The 22,357-nt window shown below is 42.0% G+C and overlaps 1 protein-coding gene across 6 annotated transcripts in view; it reads right to left on the bottom strand.

The window, feature by feature from the left end:
- CTSW (cathepsin W) overlaps positions 1-22,357 on the bottom strand; it is a 1,394,816-nt gene that overhangs the window by 1,126,626 nt on the left and 245,833 nt on the right. For 2 of the 6 annotated variants that reach the window (XM_085625450.1, XM_085625451.1), the window contains exon 2: positions 5,399-5,488. The exons of 2 other annotated variants lie outside the window; for them this stretch is intronic. In XM_085625450.1, the coding sequence (XP_085481576.1) occupies positions 5,399-5,401 (3 nt within the window). In that variant the 5' untranslated portion in view covers positions 5,402-5,488. Of the gene's footprint in view, positions 1-5,398; positions 5,489-22,357 lie in introns of those variants that run through there. 2 more of the 6 variants (XM_085625446.1, XM_085625449.1) reach the window with 2 other exon arrangements.

A 22,357-nucleotide genomic window follows, 5' to 3' on the forward strand; every position in this document is an offset into this window, starting at 1 on the left:
GTCTATATGTAAGTTAGGTATAGGAATACTACACCTAAGCAAGGGGTGATTACACGACCTTGCCCCAGCTGAGTGATCAGCTAGTTGTATCATAATGGAAGGCCAGGCAGGGGTGGCATAATACATGCTGCAGCCCCTGGTAGGCCTAGGGTACACCTATGCCCTGGGTACCTAAGGTACACTGTACAGGGGCCAAAAAGGTGATCCTATCCAAATGGGTTATGCACCTAAAGTACATAGTATCAATTTAGAGGGAGAACAGCAGGGCTGTGGGTCCGATTAGCAGGCCCACAGCCACATCGAAGTCGAAAACCAGTAAAGCAAAAGCAAAAAGTGGGGGTGAACATAGAAAGCAGACCCTACTCTCCTACAACTGGAACAAAGCGAGGGGAATGCTGTGTGAGCCGTTTCTCGATCCCTCTACACAGGGTGGTACAACTCTGTGATATCATTGCTCAAGATGTTGCAATTGATCTTCTGTAATGTGATGGAAATGTTGGACCACAAGGACATTTCAATGCTGTTATGGTACTTATGCACTATGTCACTTTATTTTATACAGTCATGCGTTTGTTTCTTTTGTCAATAAAAAGTGTTTTAAAAAAAAAAAAAAAGCAGTTAGGAGATGCTGTTCAACATTCAAGGGCAGCAGTAGGTAACAGAGATGTTACTCACTAATTGTCTACACTGTTATTAAAATACTGTTAGGGCCTTGGATAAGTCACCCTCTGTTTAGAAAATTAAAAAGTCTTTAAAGACCTTTGACCTTAGTAGTTTTTTCAAATTTTTAAAAATATCTTATAAAAACCATGTCTAAAATCCAGGGGCCAGCTAGGAGCTTAACCTGGCCCCCTGTGCAGTTCTGAAAGTTTCCCAACTTAAAGATCTGTGCAAAGCATGGAAAATTGCCGTGGGCCCTAACCCCACAAAAGGCCAGCTCCAGCAGTTGCTGGCAGAAAATGACATGGCCCTGGCAAATCAAACTTCCCCCAGGAAGAGGAGGAGGAGTTCCAAGAAGTAGAGGAAGGGGACTCTGAGTCCATCACTACCCCCTCACATAGTAACACCACTGGGAGGGACCCCAGTAGTATCTCAGCTGAAGTAGAAACTGAAGATGCAGAGCTTCAGAAACTAGCCAGAAGAATATCCTTAGAGGCTAAACTCCTGGCCATAGAAAAAATAAGAGCTGAGGTGTTGGCAGCAAAATAATAAATAGCGAGGTAAACTTTGTTGACTTCCATGTACTTATGCATCTTTATATTCATTACTTTTCTCCAAATTCAGTATCTTCAACACAGTACCCAATTTCTCTCCCTATACCTCTTTCAATATATTCTCTACATAAATACCTTTCATGTACTTATGTATCTTTATATTTATTACTTTACTCCTAATTCAGCATTTCCAATGCACTACCTTATATCTCACCCTATAGCTCTCTCAATATATCCTCCACCTCCACTATGACTCATCGCAAACCTCATTCTATTACTCTCTCCAATGCACTATCCTATTTCTCAGCCTACAGCTCTCTCAATGTATCCTCTACCTTCACTCTGTGACTTATCCCAAACTCCATTCCACTACTATGATCCCTAAAACAACCCTTTCTGGACTCTTCCCTTCTCTACTTCTCCTTGCATAATCTCAAACCTCTTTTACTATTCAGATCTCCCAAACAAGTCTTTCTAAATCCTTCCCTCATGTATCCTTCCAAGGCTCATCCGATACCTCATCTTTCTCCCTAATGTACGTCTCGAAACTATTTCCCCTCCATCTCTCCTTTACTCATACTGCTATGATCTTCAAATAAACACTTTCTAAACCCTTCCCTCTTCTATCCCTCCACTATCCTTTTGAATACACCTAACCGAATCACATGTCTACCACTCTCATTAACTTCATATTTCCCTCTACTCATTCTCCACTGATCCTTTTTGGGTTCCAGAGTAGCGTGCTACTCACCAACAAGCATTTGCAATGCAATAGGTCTCGCATTTGCTAGAGTTTAGGCTATTGGCATTCTAAATGACAATGCCTGTTATTTTTTGTTTTGAAAACCAACACATAAACAAAAGGCATTGTCATTTACAATGCCAATAGCTCAAAGTCTCGCAAATGCTTGTTATTGTAGTCAAGCAGGCCCACGGGCTTGCCCCAGTTTCAGGGGCTGGGACAGCATGACGGCCATTCTGAATCACTTTGAGGAGTAACTGCCAAGCCACAGTCTTTGCAAGGACCTCACGTCAGGACACGCAAAGCTCCAAAAAATACAATCCTGACAGCTCTGAAATGGAAACCGTTGCCTTTGGCTTCATGTTTCCCGAATTCCGCCACAATCCTGCGCTGTTCTCCTTCTCGTTCGGGTGAACATGAAGTGAGTGATGGCCCATTACCGCCACGCTCCAGACGTAGCTGTAGGTAATTCTCGCAGCCAGGCCTCGCCCTGATGTAAGAGGCATTTTGGCGTCTGCTGTTCCAGGTTCTGCTAAAACCTGCTCTAACACACGATTTGCATGTCTGGTTTACGATAATCAATCACCAAAGACTGTTGCTCACGCAGGTTAGGTCTATAGACTGCACACACCAGCTGATGGAGAGAACATTTTCGCAATCTCTGGTTACTAATGTGCTGTTAGTAGGTTGTCTTCATAGTCTGTGAATGCAGGTGTTCCCGCGTCAACTTTTGTGCATTTTTACTCCGACTCTCGGCAAGCAAGGGCATTATTTAGATCTGATGGTGAGATATGGAGATTGACAAAATCTGCCATTTAAGTGAAGTTGTTCAGTTGTTTCAAACAGCCTAGTGAAGGATAAAGTGGTAATTGCAAGAGACATACAAACCACTAGAAAGCAATCCCAACAAAAACTAAACATCCTAATGGTGAAGGAAACAGCACTTTGAGCTCCAGCTAGTGGAACAAGCGGACGCGAAAGTGAAAGTGATCGCAATCGCGATCAAACTTCAAAGTGAAAGAAAACGAATGCTTTCAGGCTGCCAAATGGTGCGCGCGCCCGGAGCACATGCACTGTAGTTGGCGGCCTGAAATGCACTCGTTTCCACTTCCAAAAGCGCTTACTATAAGTCTCGCCAGAGCAGCGCTAAAGCGCTGTCTCAGGCGAGACCTAAAAATCACTTTGACACCTCGTAAGGGGTAGTAGGCGCTATATAAAAGCAACTAAAATGATTGATTGTATTGAACAGAGACATTACTGCCATAGCTACTTCTTCGGTTGTCTCTTTTACATATTTGCATTCTTGTTTTCTTATCTAATCAATATCCGGGATCTGCAGAGATACAATTGTGTGCTCTGACCCCAGGAATCTAGCTTTATCATCCCTGTGATCAAGGACCAAGAAAAACACACAAAGAAGGGAAAACTGGTGAAGGGAGATAGGAAATAGGTGAGAGTAATAAACCTTAGCGTAACTAACCCTTTTTCCTTTAGTTGTACTGAAAAACGTTTGCTTTTCCGCATGATATTTCAGTTGCACTCTGTAAAAGATGGTTATGGTGTAGTACGGTGGTTAAAGTGACACCCTGGGTTAAAATCCTGTATTTCCATTTAACTTCAATGTGTGATCCTGGGCTCATGACTTTATATCTCACTGCCTCATTTACTACATTTAAATAATTTACAAACAGACGGATATTAACTGCTTTATAATTAATAGGGCATTTTCATTCACATTACCTTTGGCATGAATGGATGATTAATGAGTGTCATAGTCAAACAAGCTTTATTCGGTTGAAGATCATGTAAGCATAAATACTAAGACATTCAGTGCAATACATCTCATTAAAATTAAAATTCATGCAATAAGCCTTATTGTTTTTCTTAAAACATAATAATAAAAATTAAAACTTCCTGAGTAAAAGTCTGCATTACAGTCACACAGCACCACTCGAGTATCAGAAGCACAACTAAAATGTGCAAATGTGGCCAAAATTATAAAAAGTTAGCATGCTTACAATATCACAGTATAAACCAATAACATTACTTCCGCACCAGTTTCCTCAATCTAACATCAGCAGAGATGAAGTTATAGACCATAATGCAAGTATGCTCTGATTGCCATAACTGTAGTTGTAGGTCTCGCAGACCTACATCTTCTGATGTTCAAGGTCCTCAACAGTGTAAGTAAAAATGTTTCCCTGGGTATAGCATATAATTTACAGAAACAAAAGAGGTGAAACGTGGACTGAGCAGAACTCAAGCTGCAAGGACAGGGTGTAAGGTCAGATTAATGAAATACTTTACTGGGGTATGAAATCAGAAGATGCACTATTTTCAGCGGTGAGCGGCTCAGGTAAACGTGGTAGGGCCGGGGTGTGGTGGGAAGGGGGATGAAGTCAACAGACGACGGAATAGGTATAATTAAATAAATAATACTTAATTCTGTCGTCCATCGGCTTCCCCTCTGCCGCGGCCTGCCGCGTCCTTCCGCGCTTACCTGAGCCGGCCGCCACTGACTATGTTGAATAGGAACCAGATCAGATCAAATCTCAGGGAGTGCTGAAAGGAAGAGTAAATAGGGTTCCATTCAGTCCAGAGTCATAATGGGATATAGGCAGACACTCTTCTCTATCCTACTTCTCCGCCTTTCCTTCGCTGATGACTGGTTTATACATTTCTTGGTAGCACCAAGACCCTGCCTAAATCCATACTAGATTGGAGAGAAACTGCCTTTGTCGGCTACCCAGGCCTCAATTAGATCCAACAAAACCCTTCCCAAGACTTTGCTAGTAGATTCAAGAAAAGACAAGCTTTGGCATAGCCAATAGGTCTTGCTTTTTTGGACCCTATAAGTATTTAGTTATGCAGCAGAATATCCTTGGTGCAACAACACCAACTGTTGCATGGCTAAACACTTATAAGGTCCCAAATGCGAGACCTATTGGCTATGACAATGCTTATTACTCATTAGCCTTTGACCCAAAAGCCTGGACCTGTAAGACCGAGATAACGGGTAAGAAGCGTAAGTGATGGATAAAGGTGGAATCAAAACTAGGCAGCCTTGGTATTCAGCACCTCAACATTCAATAGCACCAGCTGCAGGCTTTGGAGCAAAACATTGGGCCCATGCACTTATTCTTTTACAAATTAAGCACTGCTTTTATGCATTGAATCCTCTTACAATTTTCTTCATATTCCTTATTGGCACCTCCTCTACCTCTCACCGCTCCATCCCACATGGTTCTCATGTATGACACCCATAGTAAACGTGATCACTGCACTTCCTCATGACCTCTCACTCACTAATGAGAAGTTGTAAAACAACACTTCAACTAAAGCACAAGAAGAAGTTTATCATAATGGGGCAGGATATATGGCCCTTGTGGCAACCCAATTTGTTAATCTGCTACCAAGTCTTAGAACGGAGACAGCCTTTTACCATCAACCTTGCTGCGACTGTGCTTCTCAGCCAAGGTGGTTTCCAATCTGCAATCTTCCTCTTACCACTGTTTGCCGTCCAGTGATACACCTGCAATGATATATTGGAATGGTAAAACTGAGAGTAAGATCCAGAGAATGCATTGTATTGTAATTGCATTTATATAGCGCTAACTATCCTCAGTGCTTTAAATGGGGGCAAAATAGTGCAGGCACTCATTTAAATGTGGCGAGTGGGCGGGGCTTGGGGGCGGGGCTTAGGGCAAGACATGCCGATACTTATTGACTTTGATACTACTTGCAGCACATAGCAAAACACATGGGAAATGTCTTTCAATGAACAAAGCAGGTTTGTTTACTTATAACAAAAAACACGAAACCCAAACACGGCGATATTTCAACTTTTCGTTGTTTTGTAAAATGTGCAACATAAATGTTTGCTGTTCTCGAGTGACACAGAAAGAAACAAGCAGACATGCACCGACAAAACATTCCACACATTTCCGCTAATATAACTTCCAAGAGTGTCTCTATTGTCTCCCCCCTCCCCCTCCCTTCTCTCATTTTTCTCAACAATCACAGGCAAGCAAACATAAGCAGACACTTAATAAAAGAATCGGTACGCTTTAAAGCCATTTGAACCTAGTTACCTCCCATGGCTTTCTTAATTACGCTATCACTGGGCTGCCTCGATGTCTGTGAACACCGAGATGGTATGCAAATGAGCCCACGCTGAATTGTTCAGCTGGGCTCGGCACAGGTCTATAGAAGTGCCTTAGTGATCAAAAAAAGGCCGCCAGCGTTTCATGAGTACCGGTACTCTTCTCGGCAGTAGCGAAGTGCCGGTATAAAGCACTGACTATCCTTGATAAGGCGTCGAAGTGCTTTTCCAGTGAGTAGCGCGCTGCTCCAGAACCCAAAAGGATTAGTGTTGAATTAGTATAGTGAAATATGAAATTTGAGTGGTGGATATGGTAGTCTGTTCTTTGGATTGAGGAGGATAGTGGAGGGATAGAAGAGGGAAAGGTTTGCATTTATATATTGCTTGCTACCCCTGATGAGGTGTTGAAGCACATTTTGGCAAGTAGCATACTACTCCATAACCAAAAAAGGATTTGTGGTAAATTAGTCTATGGAAATATGAGACAAATTTGTTTGCTAACGGCCAGAACTAGTCTAGCTCGGCACGCCTACATACAGGAACTAGGGTGCACCGAGCACGTGACAGACTTATGAGAGACTTTAGGTGTCCTTGGATTCCAGCAATTATTGCCAGGCCCTACACACAGCCAGCAACGTTTTAAATGCAATTTTCACAGACCAAGTAATGTAAATCCAGCTTGCGGGGCCACTCTGTGATCACCTTTTAGTTCACAACTATCTTACAAAGCCCCCCTCTTTGAAATTCATTCCTATCAGGTCCCACCCTAATCAGGCAAAGCAAAATAGACTAAAAGCCACGGATAGGATAAAGCCAGCAGTGATGTCGGAAGCTGTGGTGGACATGGAGGTATAAAGAAAGAAAAAAGTAAAAGACGAGGCAAACAAGAAATATACAGAAAAATGCAAGCATTCATACAGAAAGAAAATAAACAAGTAAAAAATAACAAGAGGCGGGGAAAGAGAAAGGAGTAATGGATGCTTGGAAGATGAGATGATAGGAGGGAAGTGTGATAAGAAAAAAGAAAGCGAAAGAAATAAATAAGGTTGCAAATACATTTAAACCGAGGAAGACATAAAAGTGACGAAATGGAAGAAAAAATAAAGAAAGAAAGGACGGAAGGAACAAAGCAAAACAGCAGAATATGGGTGAAAAATATTGGTAAAAGTGAGAAACAAGATAACAAAAGTGTAAAAAATAGAAGAGATAAAAAAGAACGGGAGGAATAAAGGAGGAAAAAGGAAGAAACCTCGCTTAGTTGACATAATAGTAATACCTTTTACCGGACCTGAACCATAAGTTCTCCTCCTGCTGAATTCAATCACTGTCCCCGCTGAACCAGCTATTAAACCTTGGCTCTAGCCATCCAAAAAATTAGCCTCCAGTGCCTGACCCCTGTCAGCCTCCCTCCAGTGCACCGTAGCTCCTGCGGCCGACCTTTTGATCTGCTGCAGCTCGGATTCATCCATAAACCCGCCAACAGCAGCTCGAGGTGTCAACATGCTCACAACACCACTCCCCCTGCTTCCTCACATCAGCTAAAAAAAACAAGCATTGGCATAGCCAATAGGTCTCGCCTTTGGGACCTTGTAAGTGTTTAGCCATGCAACAGTTGTTGTTGAGCCAAAGAAATTGTGCTGCATAAATAAATACTTATAAGGTCCCAAAAGCGAGACCTATTGGCTATGCCAATGCTTGTTCTTTGTAAAGAAATAGATGCTTGTTTCTATTTCTTTTGCTATAATCGCGGCACCGGCGCTTTATTTTTAACATTAAAAGTAAAGTGCCGGTGCCGCGATTATACCAAAGGTAAAGAAATAGAAACAAGCATCTATTTCATTACTTTTGCTATAATCGCGGCACCGGCGCTTTATTTTTAACATCAAAAGTAAAGCGCTGGTGCCCGATTATAGCAAAAGTAAAGAAATAGAAACAAGCATCTATTTCTTTACAAAGAAAAAAGCTGGGGGGAAAAATGCTACCGCCGGCCACAGCCTGCAGTGCAAGCGCGCGCACATGCACTGCATGCTGTAGGCGGCGGTAGCATTTTTTGAAGCCCTCCTTACATAAGATCTCCGCCAGACCAGCGCAAGCGCTGGATCAAGCTCGACCTAATAAAACAAGAAGTGGTTTGTTTGACTTCGCCCCACTGTCATCTGGATTCAGTTCTCACAGCCGAGTTTCATTTTGTAGAATATTGTGAAACGGTTAAACAGTCAGTCTCACTATAGTCTATTGGACGTGTTCTGGCTGTACATCATTCTCAAACAGTGCAAATATGTTAACTTTGACCATTTGGGTAGTTTTATAAACTATAGTTGCCTGTTGCGCATCCTGCCTTTGAGTCTATTGATTCGACATTGGTAATTATTGCAGTTTGCAGAGTTAGTAGAAACCATGTTGAGTGAACAGCTGACGAGACCCCTCTGCTGGTTGTTTTTGGTTGCACCTCAGATCAGGAATGTGCTAGAATACCCGTACAAAGATGGCGCCTGGGATTAGGGTAAGAATGGCGGAGCTTCTCATCTATCCACAGAAAGATGGGCCCATACTTGCCAGACTAGAAGGATTTAAAGGGTGCGCCCTCCAGAGTCCATCGTGAATTAATAAGTGCAAGCACTGACTCGATTCATTACATATTGTTAATTAATCACATGTAAATGAATTTGCCGGGAACAAATATATGTTTAAATGAACAGCAAGAACACATACTAAGAATATATTGTAGAGTCATTAGATTTACCAATAAGTGAATCTCACGTTAAACTGTATGAATATGCAATATACTACTGTGTCACACACATGAAATGCACTATCTGCAATGACAGTGACATGGCTTCCATTCCTCATCATCTACTTTTTCCTCAGTGTTCACAAAACGGAACTCAATCACCTCACATCAAGTCAAGTAAAAAGCATACATTTTAACCAATTGGCTCTTATAAGACTTGTCCATCGAGTTGGCTGCCTCCGTTTGGCTAGTACCAGTTTTCACCTGTGACTGCGATACAGCATTAATGTTCTGCTGTGCCCATACTTAAAGTGCACCTTGATTATTGTTAAATATACCACAGAAAACCTGAAATACAAACGTGAAAATAGAGGGATGGCAACAAATAATCCTTAAGAGGCTTAAGTGTACGCCAGCCATGTGCCAGCAATGAAATGTACATGAGGCAGGAGGTAAAACACGTGCTGCCGGCCTGCAGAGTTTTTTCAATTTCAAACTTTTTATGTATGCTCAAAGGTTGCATTGGTATAACTTGATTTGGGGATAAGTTAGTCGTTAGTGCTGTAGCTACGCAGGAAAGGAATTTTAACAAGCGCGCGCGCCGCGCGAGTGGTGTGCGCGTGCAAGGCTGAAAGCTGGCAGATGCGCGCGTGAACGCAAGCGCTAGGCCAGCCAGCAGCACTTTGAAAAGTCAACTACAAAATGTCTCTCCGAGTAGCGCATGCGTGCTGACTCAGCGAGACCTAAAAAATGGTAATAGCAGCGGGGATCTGCTCTATCGCCCTTTTTAAAAATGGGGACAATGATGGAGTTTGATTATGATTTGAGTGGACCAATGGTAACAGCGCTACTTAGCACATTAGTAACAAGTAGAGCCCAAAGATCGATATTATTAAATAGGTCCATTGGCACTCTATTAGGTCCAGTGCCCTTATTCATCACTCTCCGCTTGATTGCTGATCTGACCTCTTCTACTGTTGCATATCCAAGCAAGAGCCTTGGGGATTCTCCCTTACAATATCCCAACTACTGTCGGAGCCAGCTTGGTTATCGTCCAGCCTGGAAAAATCCTCTACCCATTTATTAGGTGGTATGACGATGTCTAAGGGGACAATATGACTATCGCAACAGTAAGGAGCATTGACAATTTTCCAGAATAAACGAGCGTCATTCTTTATGCTGGCTTGATGCATATTCTCCCAGGCTTCTTGCCTTATTGTTGTGTACCTTTTCAGGATAGCTTGCTTGTAATTCTATTAGCACACTCTTATCACCTCTCTCACTCTGGGTGCCTGTTTAAGGGCAGAAATTAGGAATTTATGGGCTGTAAAGCACACATTGTCAAACCATTTATGGAGCCTATCATGGCTAACCTTTTTGTCTTGCGACAAAAACCCTTTGATGCTTTGAGAAAAAACATTACACGCTCACAGAATACGATTAGGGCCCTTAGGTTCAAACAGACCGATAACTGTGTTCCATTTTTCAAGGAAAGGTCTTTTGACAGACGCCAAGTTCACCGTTCCCCACTTTCAAAGAAGTCCCTTGTTTTTCTTTACAACAATTGGGGTGGTGACGAGTTTAAAGTGATGTGTTACCCTGTCCAAGTCTAGGAGAATTCTGTTGAGTTTGAAAGTCAATTACCTTATGCTTATAACGTAAAGGGAGAGCTATAAAGTCTATTAAGCCTCTCTGACCTCTACCAATATAGGTGACAAGACCGTGTGTATAAGTAGGAATAAGGTCAAAGGCAAGGACAAGTGGAAACTTTGTCAGAATTTAATAGAAAATATCCCCAAACAGGTTATTTTCAAAATGTGAATTTTCTTCAATTCCATGACTTGATACAGCACAAACGGTTACTAAGAAGTGTTCACAACCTACAATTTAAATCACCCCCCCCCCCCAAACAAAATCGCAATGTAATCCTTGTATATGTCATTAAAGACTTTTCTAAAAGTTTGGTCAAATGAGTGTGCTAGCTCTGTGTTACTGACAGCAAAGTTATTGTGATAATAACTGACCACAATAATCATTTCCTTCGTCTTATGCTGTAAAGTAATTTGAAAATGTGGTGAGCCAAGGTATGCCTGATGGATCTTCCAATCTAAAGATGTAGAAATAAGTATGAGCAGACCACCTTTATGATGATCCCCACTAGAATAAACAGCTGAAGAGTGAATAGACATAAAGCCATTGATGTGAACAAATCAGTCCAATCATTGTTATTCAGTTTAGACCGTAGACCAGCGACATTCCAAAACTGGCATTTAAAATTAAAATTAAAGTCACCCAATGGCACAACATTATCAATAGATGTACCAAGGCAAACACCCACATTAATTGATTACGGGGATATTTCTTTGTTAACAACCAGCTCCTTGGCTACCAAAGGTATCGACTCCAAATCTTTACCAACTGAAGTTCCTGCCAGCTTAAAGGTGTCTAGTTAATCATTGACCCATAGACCAGAGAGCAGGGCAAATCGATTTTCGCAGATGTATGGGTAGTAGTATTGGCCAAGAAAGGTCCTTGCCTAGATTTTGAAACTGCAACGGAGGGCAGACGGTAAAAGGCCCAGTTGGAATGTGTGCATCTTGTCTTGATCTATCGTTTGAAGATTTAAGCCATGGGCTTTTAAAATTCATAACCATGCAGTCCACTCTTACAGGTTTCGCGGCATAACCTAACCATCCTACCCTCCGTCCAATAAAAATAATGTGTACCAGGTCCTCAGGCCAGCCTGATTTACTTTTAAACCAGTGTGCAGCTTTGTTTTTTAAAGCCCTTCAGTCTTCAAACGAGTCCTTATCCATAAGAGAGACGTGAGTAAGAAAGATAACGTAGGGTGTGCATTCAGGGTGAAGTTGGAGGCAGGCTAATCGCCCACCACGAACAGGTTTATATCAACTAGCTGGTAGAGATCCATAAGTGTTGTGCACCTGACATCTATCACTATTTTGCTCAGTGATTATATGTCTCTGCATAGGCAGAGTGAAATTATCAGAAGCCAAACTTGGATTCACCACTGCAGTCACAGACAGATGAGGGGCTTCTTTGCACAATGTGGGTAGTAAGGTGGGGCCGAGCGCTAATGCGCTGGTTATCTAACAAAATGTGTACTTTGTCATCAACATCCATTAGTTTGAAGGTTACATCTTGGAGGAAATCTTTTAGTAGGGACTCTAGACTGTCAAACAGAGGTTTGTAAATATTAAAGTAGTTCAGACCTAAGAGCAGAATCAATGGGGGGGGCATCAGGCTTTGGCTTAGGGGTCTTGGATACACCGTTTTATGATCTTCCGTCACCCTGTGTAGGTCTCGCCTAGGCAGCGCGCATGCGTTGCTCTAGGAGGACCTCTAGCCATCGGTCTTCACTTTTCAAGCACTGCACTCGTGCTTGTGGTGGCATCCACCTTGCGGGAGCGAGCCGCGCCACAAGCACGAGTGCAGTGCTTGAAAAGTGAAGACTGCTCTCCCAAGCGCAAGTGCACGCACCACTCGGGGGCTCACCTCTTGCTCACCCTCTCTCTCACAACCTCTCCACTTCACGGCACCGCGCTTCATGTTTCATAAAATGCGGCCACTCACTCGATCCGCCCTCTCCGTCTCCTTTTTGCTCACACACTCTATGCCAATGCTTGTTGTTCTTATTATTAATTAAGGAAAAGGAGTGGGGGAAAGGAACTGATATAACCCAAACCTTCACCAGTGACGCAGCGCAACGATAGGCTTTTACCAAAAAAGAAATGGCTGTGTATAACCCTGTTCCCCCTGACAACCCCCCTCACCCATCCCCCCACCTCCATCAGACTTTTCTGTCGTCTGAGGTTTTTTTTACCCAGGAAGCCCCTAAGGCGTCTACATGGCAGGTCAGTTCACAGCGTTGCTCTCTTCCCCGGTCTTCTCTCCCCTTCATGATCGGCTCTGCGACATAGACTGCTGTCTGTACCAGGTCTGAGTCTCACAGTTTGTATTCCTCAACCAGGCTCCTCTCTTCAGAAAAACTCCTCTGTCGGTCCTTTGGTCTCGAATCTTCTCGGTTGTTCGTGCGGTGACAACGTTCTCTCCAATGACTCGAGTTTTAAAAGGCCTGCGTTCTCTGAATCCACTGTAATTCATGCTCATGATGCGATGACGTGTGCATGCTTGGCCAAATAGTTTTTCATGCCACCCGAAGGCAAGTGAATATTTTGTTGATGTCTAATTTCAGACAGCTGGTGGTAGGTGCAATTAGGCTATGATGAGAAGGGCTGTCAATCACTGCTCCTAAGGATGAACAGAGGCCTCTTTTAAACAAGCATTGGCATAGTCAATAGGTCTCGCCTTTGGGACCTGCTACAGAACTAAATACTTATAAGGTCCCAAAGGCGAGACCTAATGGCTATGCCAATGCTTGTTTTGCTTATGAGGTGGAGATTTAAGCCCACTTGAGTGGGCGCTACTTGGTTCAGCGCTGGAACTTTCATCAATAAGTTGGTAGGAGCTAGGGTTTGCTGGCCAGAAGTGGAGACACTTGAGTGAGTAGTGATGGAGCATGATTTTTGTAATAGAATCTGCTCAATGCAATCCACCTATCAGTGTGAAAATAAATACTAATGCTTGGGAAACGAGAACTACTAATGTTAACAGAAATTAGTGTACAACGTGAGAAATGTGCAAAGGCACCATAATATGCTCTACTTTAGTTAGACAAATAAGGACACAGTAAGGAATAAATGAAAGTTTTATAGTTTACATGTATTTTCTAATGTATGTTATTCTGTCTCCCTCACTGCAGAAATTAAAAGCGACAAGGGAAAATGCGTTATTCTTCGTGAAAGTATAGTGTAGGATTTCTTTAGAAAAAATTCTCTTTTGCTAAATAAATGTAGGCCGCAGAATATTAGGCAATGTGTTCACGTACTCCTGTCCCAAGATTTGTAACAATGCTGTCCTTAGCTGCAGACCTTTACATGTTAGGAGTTATGTCCTGGAGTGTAGATATTAGCCTAATTCTGTCTGAAATAACTACATTCTTTCCTATTTGAGTGAGAGTAGAAGGATGTTTGAAAGCTACTGTTTCATTAAATACATTTGTAACTTGGTTATTTCTTCTTCCCTCAAGAAAGTTGCATAATGTACTAGACAAAGGGTGTTCAGAAATTATGGTTAGGTCATTGTCAGAAGACCGCCACACCATCGTGTTAAGTCAATTAAAGTGTTTGTAGAAAGTAGAAAGTGTAACAATTTAGTCGAGGAAAGGAAGTAGCAATGTAAAAAGTCCTTCGTGGGAAGGTGTTCTGCTTGTTCTCAAAACTTCTAGGGACTTGTCCTGCATTCGTGTAAAGCTGCATGCTGTGCTGATTCCTGAAATTCTGGATAGCAAATCCTGCCGAACCACTGAACTTTTTCTGAGGCTTTGCACATCATCGGCCGATGGTGTTGCCTCCACTATTCGGCCGTGGGAATAGATTTCCTACTGATGTTCGCTGAGCATTCGAATTTCCGCTCTTAGGTAAAGTATTTTCACTACAGCTGTGTTTTTTCTCTTATTCTCTCTTTCCCATTCTTGATTAATCTGATTTTGTGATTAGATTCTGTTATGCAGTTTTGTGATACTCTGTAACATTTGTGAACTGAATAATGTTGCTCATTGTGAACTGAATAATGTCGTTCTATTTGGACTTTTGTGATTGACCATTCATTAATCTGAATAGCAAAAGAGATAATCAAAAGAAAGATGTTTGTCTTTATTCATGGTATAGAATAATATTACCTAATAATTGATTTATGTTGTTTAGCGTATTTCCTTCATTCTAGGTCCTCATGGGCAAATAGCATTTCCGTGGTTTCAAATTCACAGTTCCTTTTAACTCTATTAAAGATCCGCCGGAGAACCTTTGTTACAGTTATCAGAAAAATAATGTCTTATGGGCCCGACATTACACTTATGTTATTGTAGTTATTATAGTGTATGGTGTGGATGGTAAGTGGTTATTTCCCACCCGCTTCCGCTACATCAGTAGCATTTGATGGTATATTATGGGGGGCTACCGGATGACTACCTGTATGGCTATAGGGGCCTTAATATGCTTCTGGACAGCCTCTCCACTTGCTGTACCTCTTTGGATTTTGCCCCCATAGCACGAGATAAATATGTTGTTGAATAGGCTGTTTCTTTCCCATGCTCTTGTGAGGAGGTGGGCACGTAAACCAACAAACAGAAGGCACCAAGGCAATTGGAGGTAGTAAATGAAGAGGTCCTACCTTGAACTATGGCCAAAAACCAAGGGAGGTGGCCGGCTCAGCCTCCTTCAGGCGTGGACGGGCCCGCAATTCTGGGCATGGCCCAAACATGTCCTTCACCACTGGAGGTTATGAGCTCTTTTAAGTGCGCGTGGAGTTATCGGCCACCCCTCCTTTCCGGGGGGCTGATGGGCTCTGGGACAGCGAGTCCTCAAACAGTGCTGCAAAGTCTCCTGCTAATGAGTTTCAACCCTCCATTTGCCATACCAAGCAGTTGTAATACCATCTTTGGGTTGTGTGGCACAACTTTGCATGGTTGTCATTTATTTACAGACCAAAAAGAAGCACTTTTGGTTGTTTGCCACAATATCGACTACAAAAACATTGTGACCTAAAAATATTGATGTAAAAATATCAATACAAAAATATTGACTTTATGTACTTTAATTGTAAGCCTCAATGTTGACTACAAAAATATTGACAGCAAATAGTAAGAGCAAAGATATATAAATATAGGGGCATATGCATCAACATTAGCATTTGCGATTCCTTATTAGCGAAAAATAAGGAATCGCTAATAAGGAATAGCAAAAGGCTATGCATGTAGGAATCGCTATTCAAATAGCGATTCCTTAACATTCCTTATTACCGAATCGGTAATACCGAATCGGTAATAAGGAATACCTACCCATTCATTCCTATGGCCTTGGAGGCCCATAGGAATGAATGTAAAGCCATTCTGTATTAGCGATTCGGTATTACCGAATCGCTAATAGCTGGAGCACTTTCAAGGGTGCCAGGGTGTCAAAAGGACACCCTGTTGCACCCCTGAAAATGATATGTGCACATATGTTGCACACACACATGCTCTAAGGGCATGTGTGTGCGCAACATGACACTTTGAAAAATGCACAAAAGTGCATTTTTCAAAGTTTTTGCAAATTACCATGCAGTTCATCTTCATGGTAATTTGCTCCCCTTATTAGCGAAATCGCTAATTTTTTAACTTTGATGCATTGCATTTAAGGAATCTCACTTTGGGATTCCTTAAATGCAATCGCTATTTAAGGAATCGGTATTTAAGGAATCCCTATTTAAAGAATCGCTATTTAAGGATTCCTTAAATACCGATTTCTGCTTTTGGGTTGATGCATTGGGATTGGGTATTTTTTACTTAATACCGGGAGCTAATAAGGAATAGGTATTTTACCGACTGGATTTTGGCTTGATGCATAAGGGTGATAGTATCTAAACAATAACGAATGTAACAAAAATATCTAATACAAAAATATAGTGTAAACAATATTGCAGAAATATTTCAGAAAAGATATATGTTCCTAAACAATACTATATTAAATTAAAATTGCAAATTATGAAATAGATATATCATATTGCAAGGATGCCAACCTACAAATTTCCATTACATTTCTAATTATATAAACAATATCTGTAAAATATATTTATCATATATATCATATAAAATATATTTATCATATTTGAATGGAATATTTAGAAAAATAGATTACCAAATGCAAAAATATTTCATAAAAGCTTAATTTCTAACAGAATCTACAATTATTTTTAACTTTTGTTAGTTTTTTTTAAAATTTAGGTTCTGTTATTATAAATAAAGCTTTTATGAAATTTATATAATATCTAAATATATTTATACACAGAAGTTTATGCAGTATTTAGTCACACCTTACAAATATTTGAAACATTTAAAACATCTGTTCATCCAAGCAAGTTTAAGCATCGGGCTAGAGGAATGCGTCATCACATGATGGGCCAGCTGCATGTGGAGAAGAGAAGTTGTTCATGTTTCCTCTGTGGTTGGGCTCTCTTCAACATTTCTATTGAGATGCACTCTGTCCCTGAGAGACATCCTGGTCTTTGCACCCTTGCTACTGTGAATACCTGCTTGGTTTAAGCCAAAAGCCATCTGTATTTGCTTGATCATAAATTTCATCAAACAGAAGTATAATGCAGCACATATCCGGTGGTTGGGCTCGTACATGAAACACCTGCATCTTCCTCCAGGTCATTAAGGACACTGTCTCCATTCCTGAACTTCCACTGACAAATCATTATTTTCAGGTTTGTTAGTATTTTTCAGTGGAAGCAAAACAAGATACAAAGCTCACAATGCTTTCGGTTATGACACAAAAGCCCAGGGCTGGCAACAGCATCTTAAATGAACCGGAGGGAGATTGTCATTCTGATGTGGCTTATCATACCATCAAATTTCAAGATAGGCTGTGTATTAAAGAATGGCCTCTTGACCAAGAAAAACACAATGGAGAGCTTACAAATGACTGAAATTTACGGTGAGAGCATACTTTTCTACTGAAAAATGCCCCTAGATGCAAGAATACGTTTTTTTTTTTTAAAAGTGACTAAAACCTCCAAACAAATTGCACTGACCTGATTCAGGGTGTTTATCCAGGGGTGGGGGATTCCTATCGCCCCACGGCCCAGGCGTGTTGGCTTGGCTGGAGGACTAGAAGTAATTTCTATTTTGTCTTAAGGACAAATAGGCAATAAATTAAGAGAAAAATGGGCAGAACTTTGGAGTCTTTCTCGAACTGGATTATTACTGTGCAGCAATCTTTGTGAGAAGCTTATATTTACGAGTTGATTGGAAGAGAAGCGTTGAGCAGAAAGTGTCAGCTCAACGAAAAAGCATTTAAACAGGTTTAGCTTATTTACAGAGTCTAATTAGAAAGACTAGTCGTGTGAAAATGTACACTGAAGCGGACCAAACCAGAAAACCGTACACACCCGCAGGATAACGTCTATGAGTATTCAGTGCAGCTTGCTGAATTAGGTTAATTAAGTTGGTGGTCAGGCCATTCCAAAGAACACAATCTGTATTGAACTTAACCCTTCAACCTTTCCCAAATTTCCTTTTTTGTAGCTGCATTTCTATGAATGAAGAATAAATATATAACCTCATGCACAGCCCTTCATGAACTTACATGGGCTATGAAATTTCAGCACACCATTCCATTCTCTCTGCTGGCAAGTCATGGTGGCTGAATTGTGTCATTTACCGATCCAGGAAGGCTGTACTATTAGGGAGGTTGCATTTGCTAGAGGATAGGCCTGCAGATGGTATGAATTTCCATCCATAAGTATGCAGTGTGTGTTTGCTGTCAGAATGTTTGTGTGTGAGATGGTAGAGTATGAGTCATATATATCTATCCTACTGGCGGTTGGTTGCCAGTAGGTAGTTATAGTTAAGACCATATTTCCATAAGAAAAGCGTTTTTGTTTTTGCCCATAACTTTGGTGCAGCTTCACGAATCTTCATACTTTATGAAATATTAAAAACGTTTCCCCTTTTTAGTTCAACTACTGTTTCGGGGTGATACGTTAAGCGGGGCCCGAGAAAAAAGGGAGGTCCCAACACGCGTTTTCCCCCATACATTTTTCCATAGGGATTTTGAACACGGATACATCCCGAACCGCTGAACCGAATTACACCAACTTTGGCAGAAAGCTAGATGTTGGTCCAGAAAACGTGCTTCTTGTGATTCGGTGTAAATCCGGTCAGTAGTTTTAGAAATATTTAAGGTTAAAAAATACAGATATCTGGGAACACTATTCTTTGCAGTGGACTCGCGGATACTACTGAAATTTGATTGACTGCCAGCACTTCAACCAGGAAGTGTTGACAGCCATCTTGGGACTCAGCTTGAAGTCCCACAAAAAATGTAAAAAATAAAGAAAAGGTGGCAGTGTAGGAATACCCAAACCCCTCACATATGGTAAGGGGGGTCCGACAGGGAAACCACCATGGGTTAAAAGCATTTATTTTAATTCAATTTTGCAGCGAATTCACAGGTGGACCCGCGGATTCAAAGACATTTACATTTTTTTTAAAAAAGACACGTGGGCTTCCGTGCATCTTTTTCAGCAAGCCCCCCGGGTGGGACAAATCTTGATTGCTCAAAGCGGAGCACAATTGCTTGTACACACAGGGAGCTGCATGTTAGCAGCTCCCTATATGTAGAAACAATGCCAACTCCTGCAGGAGGCAGAGAGTCGACAGCGACCGCAGGGGTCCAACATTCTAAGTGGGTGCCCTGGGTGGGACCAGGGTACCCAAACTAGAGGCTGGGCCCTAGGGGATGGGGTGAGACTACGTGGTCTCCTCCCCTTGTTTAAAAAATAAAAAAAAAAGAAAGGCTGGTCCCTGGGGGTCTGGGTCCCTGGGACTGAATCAGCCCGGAAAGGGGGGAACACACGGGCCCCCTCCCATTCATTTAAAAAATACATTTTTTTAAAAAGAGCCAGGCCCTGGGTATGGGGTCCGGAACTATAAAAAATAGGAGAAAAAAATGCAGGACCAGCAAGTCACCTGAGGCCCTGCCCCCTTTCTCCACTACTCTGCAAATACACCTCTTGGTGCACTAATGGTTGGGGGATGAAGTCCCCTTGGATGCTGAGGGCTCTTCGAGGCCAGGAACACCTTCTGTTACCTCAAGTAAACCCAAACAGCGGGACTGCTGAGAGGTTTTTGGAGGCCACTCCCATTCTCCACCACTCTGCAAACGTACCTCCTGGAGCACTGCTGGTTGGGAAATGAAGCCCCCTTGGCTTCAGAGGGTCCTTGGGTGCCAACAAGACCTCCGGTTACCTCCAGTAAGACCCACACAGAGGGACTGCTGAGAGGTCTTCAGATGCCATGCTCCCTTTCTCCACCACTCTGCAAACACACCTCCCGGTGGACTACTGGTTAGGGGATGAAGTCCCCTTGCCTCCTGAGGGTCCTTGGGGGCCAGAAACCCCTCCTGTAACCTCCAATAAGTTCCACACAGAGGTTTTGCTGAGAGGTGGACGGAGGCCACGCTCCCTTTTTCCACCAGTCTGCCAACGTGCCTTTTGGCACACTACTAGTTTGGGAATTAAGTCCCCTTGAATGCTGAAGGTCCTTGGCGGCCAACAAGCCTTCCCGTTACCTCCAGCAAATCCAACACAGCAGGACTTCTGAAAGGTCTTTAGAGGCCATGTCCCCTTTCTCCAACATGGTGCAAACGCTTCTCCTGGCGCACTACTGGTTGGAGGATGAAGTCCTCTTTGAAGCTGAAGGTTCTTAGGGGCCAAGAAGCTCTACTGTTAGCTCTAGTAAGTGTAACACAGTAGGATTCGTGAGAGCTGGTCAGAGGCCCCACCCACTTTCTCCACCACTTTACAAATGTGACTACTAGTTAAAAAAACAAGAAAATTCACTGAAAAAACCCCAAATGTTATAGGGACGTTATAGTTAGGCTGACATTTGACTCGTACAAAACTAGAGAAATTCAGCAGTTGTAGTCAGCGGAGCGAGCTATAACTTACGACAATGGATTGCACTGCTAATGATATCACATACATATTACATCACTCATCGCATGGTCAGTGACATCAATCATGCCATCACTGATTACATCTCAAAAGACATCACTCATGACATCTCAAATGACATCACTGATGACATTATCCACACTCACACACCTACTAGCTCATTCATAGAGCCACTCACACATCAACTCACCCATACAGCCACTAACACAACCACTAACTCATATACAGCCACTCATGCACCTACTCACTGACCAATACAGCCAATGACACATCCAGTCACACAGATAGACAGACACTTACACATCCACTCATACAGCCTTTCTCATACTCGGTCACCCAAACAAATACTTACATACAGTGCTTAATTTGAGCCAGTGCTTTCCTGTGCTCGGCACTGGCATCTAATTGTCAACACCATACTTACAACAGTCTACCACATGGTGGCGCTGCTCATCTAATTTAGAGATGAGCAGAACAAGGGTTGTTTAGGAATACAATATGCATTATAATTGCTAATACCTACCTCCCCAGCCATTTCTTTAGCTTTGGGGACCTGGAATAATCTGAACTGTCGCATTTACATGCGAGAGAGATGGTTAGTAGTTGTTTTGGCAGCGGTGACAAAGGCGGTGGGTGGTGCAAGCTGTAGTGGCCTCCTTGTCGGAGCCCTGGCACTTAATATTTTACAAATTAAGCACTGTTTACATACCTACTTATTCACCCATATAGTCACTCACACATCCACTCACTCGCCCATAATGTTACTCACACATCCACTCCCTTACTCATAGATATACTAACACATCTACTTACTCATCTATGCAGTCACTGAGACAAGTACATACTGTTCCTTACAACCTGTCACACTCACTTATTCACCAATACAGTCACTCATACACCCACTCAATCACCCATACACCCATTTATGCACCTAGTCACTTATGTACCCTGTCACTCACCCATACAGACATTTATGTACCTGCTCAGTCACCCATTGAGCCTCTCATGCGCACTCTCATTCACCATTTAGACACTGACAAACCCACACCCATACAGCCACTCATTCATCCTCTCATTCACCATTACACCCACTTACACACCAACCCATTCACCCATAAATATACTCACACAACCACTCACTTACTCACATATCCACTCACTATTGTATACACCACTTACAGACCCACTCAGTCAGCTATACAGAAACTCCCACTGACTGCCACTTACCTTAGTATATATGTTTAACACACAGTAACTTTTAGAAAACACTCACAATCACTGGATGATATCATCAGTGATGTAATCTGAGATATTATCATTGATGTCACTGACCATGTTATGAGTGATGTAATATGTGAAGTCATAAGCAGTGCATTGCGGGGCATAACTTCTAGTTAGCTCGGGTAACTATAACTGTTGAATTTCTATGGTTTTGTACAAGTAAAATGTCAGCCTAACTATAACGTCCCTATAACCTTTGTTTTTTTCAGTGGATGTATATATATTTGCAGTGTGTATCTGTAAAGTAGATCTGTGTGTCTTCAGAGTGTCTGTGGTAGGCATGTCATTTTCTGTTTCTGCAAGTATCTGGTATTTTAGAGGATCCTGTATGTAGAGGTTGAAGACTGCTTTTAACACAGTGCTTCCTGTACTGTGCCTCTACTTTATGGCACAAGCATTGGCAAAGACGATGGGTCTCACCTTTGAGATCTATTGGTTTTCCCAATACCTTTTAACTATGTAGTACAACATCCCCAATGCTATACTTTAAATAGTGATAATGTGGTGACTTGTATTATTATCCACCATTTGTTTTTTATGCTGAACAACACATAATATTAACTAGACTAAAAGTTCACTCTACCATTGCCTGGTCTAAAGCAATTATGTCAGTCAATTAAAATGATGAAAAATAAAAAATAAAAATAAGAAGAAAAAAATAGCATATTGGTGCCGCCCAAGTCATTTGATCAGTGCCATTGAGACCTGAT

The sequence above is a fragment of the Triturus cristatus genome, chromosome 9 (genome assembly GCF_964204655.1).
Source record: "Triturus cristatus chromosome 9, aTriCri1.1, whole genome shotgun sequence".
NCBI lineage: Eukaryota > Metazoa > Chordata > Amphibia > Caudata > Salamandridae > Triturus > Triturus cristatus.